The sequence below is a fragment of the Pelophylax lessonae genome (genome assembly GCF_965119305.1).
Source record: "Pelophylax lessonae genome assembly, chromosome: 5".
Lineage (NCBI taxonomy): Eukaryota > Metazoa > Chordata > Amphibia > Anura > Ranidae > Pelophylax > Pelophylax lessonae.
The window spans coordinates 381759416-381768470 of NC_138772.1; the positions used below are offsets into that span (position 1 = coordinate 381759416).

The window sequence follows — 9055 nt, forward strand, 5'->3', positions numbered from 1 at the left end:
CGCCTGACGCTGCTTACAGCGGCGTTAAAAACGTCCCGTGTGCATGGGGCCTAAAAGTACTAAAATAGGAGTTTATTGAAATTATCTCGAGAAGCAAAATTTTGCCTGCAATCTGTAAGGGTTTTAGGCCCTGTTCAAACCCAAGCGTTTTTCAGCTCGTAAAACGCTTATCTCTGAAGTCTCAAAACGCTCAACAAGCAAAATCCCATTTATTTCAATGGCCCCTGTTTACATATGAGCATTTTGTCGCCTGAAGCTCAAAAAAGTAAATGAGCTTCTTTTTTTGGCAGATTACAAGTGTTTGTTCAATGTCAATGCCTGCCTCCAAACAACGCCTGATAAAACGCCCAAAAACAATACACTCAGGTGTGAATGAAGCCTTAACTCTGGCCTATAGTAATTTTAGACCTCATTCAGACATGTAAAAAGAGAAAAAGAGCCGCCGTGCACCAAGTATACTGCGATTACCCGCGGCTAAGGTCTAGTACACACGCAACGATTATCGGCCGACCGATCGGCCGTCTTTTGTCCAGAGTGGTGTTTTGTTGGTTGGAATGTGCCTAGACTGCACACAAATTTTCTCGGCCAACAAAAACCAACTTCAGAAGTGATGTCATGTTCTGGTTTACTTTCCGTGTGTTTTTTCTTCTCTGAGCATGCCCAGTCTTGCTCATCAGGTTTTTGTCTGCCGAAATCTGTACTGACTGACGGAAAATCGGCCGTTGTGTTGACAGCCAACAAAAATTTTATAGCCTGCACACCAGATTTTTTTCGGCCGAAAAGTCGGAGTCGGTTGTCGAAAGCATCATACTAACAAGCCGAAAATCGGCCGATCGGACGTTGGCCGAAAATTCACGGCCAACTATCGACGCGTGTGTACGGGGCATAAGATTCCCGGTGTTCTGATCATCGGCGGCGGCCCAGAAGCCGAGGCTGTCCATGGCTGCAAGCATGGAATCTGTACATCTAGCCGTTACCAGAATTTAGGGACAGATGTAAACCCCCCGCTGCGCTCAATGAGGTTGATTTACTAAAGACAAAGACTGTGAACTTTTGAAGGTGCAGTTGCATGCTTGCAAGTGCAATTGCTCCTGCAGCTTAGTAAATGAGGTAAAGTTTCAAAGAAAACCCAATTATGTGCAAGAAAAATTTAAAAAACAACATTTTTGCTTGAACGATGGAACTTAGCAGAGCTCTCCCTAATTTACTAAGCTCTGGAGCAACTGCACTTGCAAATGTGCAGTCCATTTACCTTTAGTAAATCAGCCCCTATCTGTCCTCAACCACAGGTCACTGCGGTATCTGCACATCCAGCACTTATCCGTCAGTTGGGACAGATGTCTGCCCCTGTGCCCCTGGATGCAATCTGGCCCCAACCACAGGTAACTACTGGATGTGTGGATACATACATACAGCCCTGAATAGCCCTGCCTCCTTACAGCCAGGGCCATCTTACCGAATGGGCATGCTGGGCAGTTGCCCAGGGGCCCCACCCGCCCAGCAACAGAGCCCCAGGCAAGCATTAGTCCTGATTTCCGTGTGCATCCCTTCGCCGAACTTAGCAGGTGGCAAGCGCCTGTCGGCCATGCGCTGCTGTCAGGCCACTTGGGCCATGGAGGGGGAGCCCACAACTGTAGGAATGCCTGTCTGCCTCCACTGGAACAGGCACACACAGGACAGTCGAGTGACTCCCGTCCATGTGTGTGCTCACCGGACCCAGCAGCCGAACTTGGAAGCTGTCATTAGCCTGGCACTGCTGCACCAATAAATATAGCCTTATCAATAATTTGCATTTTTTAATCTCGTGGGTGATTGTGTAGGCGGGGCCCCAGTGCACGGCATTGCCCGGGGGCCTATAATGCTCTTAAGATGACCCTGCTTACAGCCTAACATTCAAGTGGAATTTCACTCTCCCAATTAACATTGATTATTTTTAATCCTCATGCTGCTAACATTAGTAAAAAGATATAGGATTTAGAATAGGAAAGTATATAATTTACTTGTTCTAATCACTTGCCGACCGTATACTGTATATATACACGCCAGAATGGCGGCTCTCCTGCGCAAAAATCATGTACCTGTACGTCATTTTGCACTTCGGGTCTGGGACACGCACACGCGCCGCCAGCAACCCACTCCCGCTGTGTTGGACACAGCAGGAGCCAATCAGCCGCTCCAGTGGACGCGATGTCCGCCGGGAACCTCCAATCGTTTGGGAGAGAAGCAGAATGGTGGTGTGCCTATGTGCACAAGGGAGATCGCCGTTCTGTGGAAAGCGAAGGCTGTGAACCTGTGTTCCTACAAAGCAGGAACAAAGATCTCTGCCTTCCCACAGTACAAGCATCCCCCACACAGTTAGCAAGCACTCACTAGGAACACATTGAACCCTTTGATCGCCCCGGATGTTAACCCCTTTCCTGCCAGTGTCATTAATACAGTGACCATGCATATTTTTAGCACTGATCACTTTATTAGTGTCACTGGTCCCCAAAAAGTGTCACTTAAGTGTCCAATTTGCTCGCCACAATGTTGCAGTCCTGCTATAATTTGCTGATCGCCGCCATTACTAGTAAAAAATAAATTAATATACTGTAAATCCCATAGTTTGTAGATGCTATAACTTTTGCGCAAAACAAACATACGCTTATTGGGATTTTTTTTTTTTTTTTTTTTTTTTTTTTAATCAAAACCATGTAGCAGAATACATATTTGCCTAAATTGATGAAGAAATTTGATTTGGATATTTTGTATATGTTTTATAGGAGAAAGTAAGAAATATATAATTTTTTTTTTTTTTCCAAAACAGTCAGTCTTTTTTTGCTTATAGCACAAAAACCGCAGAGGTGATTAAATACAACCAAAAGAAAGCTATATTTGTGGTAAAAAAGGACAAATTTTATTTGGGTACTTCGCACAACTGTCAGCTGAAGTAACGCAGTGCCGTTCCCGCAAAAAATGGCCTCGTCAGGAAAGTAAACCTTTCGGAGGGCAAGTGGTTAAACATTTTTATATTTCTTAAGTTACTTCCTGGTTTCTTGCCTAGGCAAATGACATACATTCTAGGAGTCTTCAGGAGGGGAGGAGAGGTTTTTTCAGCTAAGCGCACCCTCCTGAATGCTCACCTGAGCTAAGGGCAGATGGATTCCAAGTAAATGTTCATGAATCGTTGCCCTTACTCAAGATGGCCAAAAAATAACGCATGTAAACATAGATGGAAGGGGGGAGTTTGCATTTTAAAAATGAATTTGTGTTTTTACTGACAGTCAGCAGCTCTCTGCTCAGAAAGCTGTGGGAATCGAGTGATCGGCGGTGTTAGATCGCTCAGTTCTCAGTGTTAGAGCCGGCGGGGGAATGATGCTGCATCCAAATAGGTATGATTTTAAAAAAAAAAAAAAAACAAACACGGATTCCCATACTTTTCGTTTAAGGCTTTCTCCCAAAAAGCGATAGCTCCTTTAATGTCACTGCCATGCAGGGCCAGATTAACATAGGGGCTATTGGAGCTGCAGCTCCAGGCCCCTACCTTAATATAGGCCCCGGGTTGGCCATATTCACTGTTACCGCTCTTCTGTCACTTGTAAACACAGAAGTCTGGCTTCTATGCTCGCTTCCCCAGGCAGCTCCCTCAGAACCTCCCCACACAGCACGAAGGCCGGACAAGGAGGGACAGTTGCCGATGCATGGATGTGTTTATGGGCTTCAGAGACAGCATCCCATGTTGAATTAGGCATGCATGGCTGCACCCTTCCTCCTCTGGGTGCATGCCAAGCCACGGCCCTTAAGGCCCTTCAAAATCCTCAGCACCAAGCCCATGATGCTCTTAATCCGGCCCTGCTGCCATGTAGCCAACAAAGACCTGGACAATGGATTTCCGAGTTGCTGGCTCTGCTCATTGTTTTATATTGGTCGTTAAGTGTGTGGAGGGCCGGTGAATCAGACTCCAAGCCTGGTTATCCCAGCTCCCTGTAGGGAGCGCTACACTGGTTTCTTGTTAAGTTTGAGAGAGAAGTCAATTATGAAGGGGATTTTTATGTAGTGGTAGGTCTGGTCAGCATTGTCAGGCCAATACATTAACATTGGATGCAGATCCATAGGTTGTAGTATTGCCCTTCTCATGTCGGTTTTCTTATCTATCACATTCCGCTATTATGAAAATCTTCCCTTTTTTATTATTCTTTAGTCCCGGTTCACACTGGTGCGATGCGGGAAACCCTGCGAGTCAGTGCCAGTTCCTGCATTGCTCCTGAATCTCACACTGGTTCACACTGACATTTGCAACGCTGGGAGTGTCAATGGTAAATTAATGACACCCCCAGATCGGTTCACAGATCCCAGTGCGAACTGTCAAATGATACACGAATCGGATCGCATAGGTTTGAACACCCATGCGATCAGATTCCAGTGCAGACCAAAAAAAGGGTCCTGCACCATTTTGGTGCGATGCAATGTGATTTCAGCCATACGGTTTTCATGGCTGAATTCGCATTGCACAGACATCACATGTGATCAGCAATGCGGTGCGAATTACATGCGATGACTGATCGCACTTGTGTGAACCCAGCCCTAATCTCTTCTTTTCTTAGTGTACTTCGCTTTGATAAATGTAAAACAGAGTACATTGGCAGCATAGCTATGTTCTATGTCATTTTCCTTACCTACTGTATAAATCTACTTGGAGTTTTGCTGGCTTGTATTTACATGTAAACATTTATTCCTTCAGAAAAATAAAAGCCTGTACACACATGCCTGCCTGCTATGATCCTTTTAGCGTGCAGGCTGCTGGCCGTCCTGTGCTGGTGGTAGGGATCGGTGCCTTGCTTTGTAACATAGACACTTTACTTTTTTTTTTTTTCAAACTTTATTGAAATATCAAAAGTGACATTTCATTAATTTCTATCTATACAGCGGACCTGCGCTGACATGAGATGAGCATTGAAAACGATTGCCATTGTAATGCCTGGTGTTCATCCAATGTGGAATAACCCCAGTCGTTGTACATGGTGTGAATGTGCTGCATGAATTGTCACAAAAATTATACAGCTTGTCGCATTCGGCAGACCTCAATTCCTGCCAAATGCAACCATTGAAATGAATAAGACTATTCTACAACCAAGTGCCAGGTGCTTGAAAGTTCCATGTAGAATCCCTTGGGATAAAAAAAAAAAAATATACAGGCATAGGACAAGGAGGGGGGCTGAAGAAGCATGTGCCCTAGGCGCAGTGTTATGTGGAGGAGAGCTTCAGAAGTTCCATTTTCCGGCACCCCCATCCCCCCCCCCCCCCCCCACAGGAGGGAATGCAGCATCCCACCTGTCTGAAGGAGCAAGGCCCGATAGCTGCTGAAGGGATGATTCTGCTCTCTCCTCCCTCCAATATCAACCTATAGTGGGCAGTAGAGAGCGGGCAGCCAATGAGAACAAACCAACGTCTCAGCATTGCACTGCTGGGGAATGTGGGCAGACTGCCCTTCTTTCTGTCTCCCCTTGTCATGTAACATATCACATGACCAAGGAACAAGAAGCTTCCTTCTTACCTAGCGGGCGCTACACTGACAAGGAGGTCTGAAGTGAGGGTGGGGGTACAAGCAGCCCTAGAGCTTCTCTCCCTTCCTTACAGCCTCCCCCTCCCCAACAGCCTCTAAGCCCCCCACTTAGAGCTCATCAGATACCTCTAGTTCCCCACACAGCATTTTTTTTCCATTTCCGCTACACCACCGACCCAGGGGCATTTTTTTTCCATTTCCGCTACACCACCAACCCAGGGGCATTTTTTTTCCATTTCCGCTACACCACCGACCCAGGGGCATTTTTTTTCCATTTCCGCTACACCACCGACCCAGGGGCATTTTTTTTCCATTTCCGCTACACCACCGACCCAGGGGCATTTTTTTTCCATTTCCGCGACACCACCGACCCAGGGGCATTTTTTTTCCATTTCCGCGACACCACCGACCCAGGGGCATTTTTTTTCCATTTCCGCGACACCACCGACCCAGGGGCATTTTTTTTCCATTTCCGCGACACCACCGACCCAGGGGCATTTTTTTTCCATTTCCGCGACACCACCGACCCAGGGGCATTTTTTTTCCATTTCCGCGACACCACTGACCCAGGGTAATTTTTTCCATTTCCGCGACACCACTGACCCAGGCTCATTTTTTCCTTCCAATGAAGGGACCATTTTTTTTCCCTTTCATTGATACCACCAATGCATGCACATTTTTTTCTTCCAGTGACACCACCAATGCAGGGACATTTATTTTTCCTTTCCATGAAACCACCAATGCAAAGGATATTTTGTTTCCAGGGACACCAACAATCCAAAGACATTTTATCCTTACAGACAACAGCAAGGCAGAGACATTTTTTTTTCCCTTTCAATAATACCACCAAAGGACATTTTTTTCTTCCAGTGACCACCAAAGCGATTTGCCATTTTAATTCTGGGCACCCTGCCACCACCATCCACCTCAATAACGCCTGGAAGCTGCTGCTTTGCCACCCTCTAAAAAGCGATACACTGCAGATGGCTTTTTAGAGGGACAGTGAAGTTGCTGCTCATATAAACTAGTCACGATGAACCCTTTCCATCAGGGCCACTGATAGGGGGGGGGGGGGACCACCAGCCCATTTGTAGGGGGCCCGAGCACACAGGGGGGGCCCACACAGAGAGGGGGATTAGTGATGGACAACAAATACAGAAATCTTCCTCCAGCACCTGAATCTGATCTGTCTCTTTCCCTGCTATAAGCTTTTATCTGTTGAGAAAGACAGTTGTCCCTCACTAACCCCCCTCCCTTGTGTGGGCCCCCCTCCCAGCACTTATCTCTGCTCAGGAGTTTATTTGTAAATTGTAACTTTGTTTCTCTCTCTCTGTCTCTCTGATCACTGAGCTCCAACTGCACAGCCTGTATATTTTTCTCATCTCATCTTTATTTAACATAGTTTTATTTTTAGATTTAGCAGGAATTGTGCGAGTTATGTTATATTTGTGTCTGCTAATACTGGCTAATAGTGATTTTGTTGTCATTTTAGCTAAATATATCTTTAATATTTTCTTGGGGGGGCCCTGCCAGGTAGTTTGTACGGGGCCCCGCGATTTCTAACAGCAGCCCTGCTTTCCATGAATGTACAACATGTCAGTTATAATGCCAAACAATGAACGGACTCGGACGTGTACATTTGGGGGGATTTACCCAGGGCCGTCTTTAACACAGGGCAAAAGGGGCAGCTGCCCTGGGCCCAGTCATTGTTGTGGGGCCCAAAGCAGCAGCCTCTTGAGCCCGTGCTGCCTGCAAGTGGATTTTGGAGGGCCCAAGAAAATATTTGCCCAGGGTCCAATCAATAATAAAGACAGCCCTGGATTTACCAGGCATTTAATTCTGGTGTACGAGGGGCCCACTAAACCAGAGAGGCCCAGAGTTCTACGTGTGGCCCTGGTGGTAAAGCTAACCATACACTAAATTTTGGTCATTTTCAAAAGATTGGTTATGTTTTCAATTCATTGGATTGTCTATCAGACCGAGACATAGAGTTCACATTGTGCAGAGCAGACACTGCCCTACTTGGGAGGACAATGTGTGGTGTGTGTGTGTGTGTGTGTGTGGGGGGGGGGGGGGGGGGTGGGGACATTTCCCAGGCAGCTCTGATGTGTATATGATGATGAAGGTCAATGATCAGTATGACCCCAGCCAGAGGCGTAACTAGAACCTTCAGGGCCCCGGTGCAAGAAACCATGAAGGGCCCCCCGACCCCTGGCCAGGGCCCTTCCGTTCAAGCTTGGGGCTCTTCCCACTGATCTTTGGACCCTTTACTCTCATTGCGGGGCCCTTTATTGCGGTCCTGCATCGGGACCCTTTCACAAGTCCTACAAAGACAGCAGAACACAAGTGAACTGGATGGAAGGAGTGGTGGGGGCAGCATACAGAAGAACCAATCTCCTCCATTTTCCTCCTGCAGCTACAGGAGGAAAAAGGAGGACAGTGATTTCTCTACATGCTGCCCCCGCCGCCCCTCCTGTCCAAGTGTATAGGGGAGCCGTGCAGGCCCCCTGGAGCATGGGGCCCGGTTGCAATTGCACCCCCTGCAACCCCTGTAGTTACGCCCCTGACCCCAGCACAGGGTAAGCTCACCTGGCCAGCTTGGAGTGCTAGCTGTACAGCGGTGTCCATGCACTCTCTCCAGGGGTCTTCATCCTGTCCCTGCTTCTCTGTACTCTGGGGATCATCATGGAGCCTGCGCTCATCTGCGGCCACTGTGTGCTTCTGCCTGCCAGCTCCTTCACACGGCTTCATGTCTCCCCCTTCCTTCCTTGTGAGCCTGGATCTTCCTGTGTAATGGCAGCTCTGATCGGAGATGACCAAGGGGCTTAGGTGTTCTCTTCCGGAGGGGGGTCCTCCACCTGTCCGTGATGATGTGAGCGTCGTGTGCCAGCAGACATACAGCTCCGTATAAAGAGAATGCCCAGCGATAGATAGACAACACTCAGCATCAATACAATCACCGCCCACCCTGCCAGGAGCTCACGGATAGGTGGTTTGTGGACAGGACCGCCCCCACTGCCTTGTCCTATAGCATCAATACAATCTTTGCCTACCCTGCCAGGGGGTCACCGATTGGACGTTTGTGGATAAGACCTCCTCCCACTGCTTCGTCTTATAACATCAGTAATATACCCGCCCTCTCTGCTGGGGGTCACGGATTGGTCATTTGGGGGCAGGTCACGCGTAAATTGTATTTCTGGAATCGTGTCTGGGACACGGGGACCTGGCTGGGAACTACTGTATGTCTATTTATAGAACGTCTTAAATCGACAGTTGGGGGTGCAATCTATAGAAATTCATATTCCACAGGTGGGGGGCTATTTATAGAGCATCTTATCTGCCAGGTGTGTGGGGGTATTCATAGAACGTCTTATTCTACAGGTAGGGGCTATTTATAGAACATGTCCTACAGGTGGGGGGCTATTTATAGAGCATCTTATCTCACAGGTGTGTGGGGGTATTCATAGAACGTCTTATCCTACAGGTGGGGGCTATTTATAGAACATATCCTAC

At 47.5% G+C, this 9055-nt stretch overlaps 1 protein-coding gene across 1 annotated transcript in view; it reads right to left on the bottom strand.

Moving 5' to 3' along the window:
- IMPA2 (inositol monophosphatase 2) overlaps positions 1-8479 on the bottom strand; it is a 53130-nt gene extending 44651 nt beyond the window's left edge. The window contains exon 1 of the mRNA XM_082257282.1: positions 8132-8479. Within this exon, the coding sequence (XP_082113408.1) occupies positions 8132-8293 (162 nt within the window). The 5' untranslated portion in view covers positions 8294-8479. The remainder of the gene's footprint in view (positions 1-8131) is intronic.
- Positions 8480-9055: the final 576 nt, after the last annotated feature.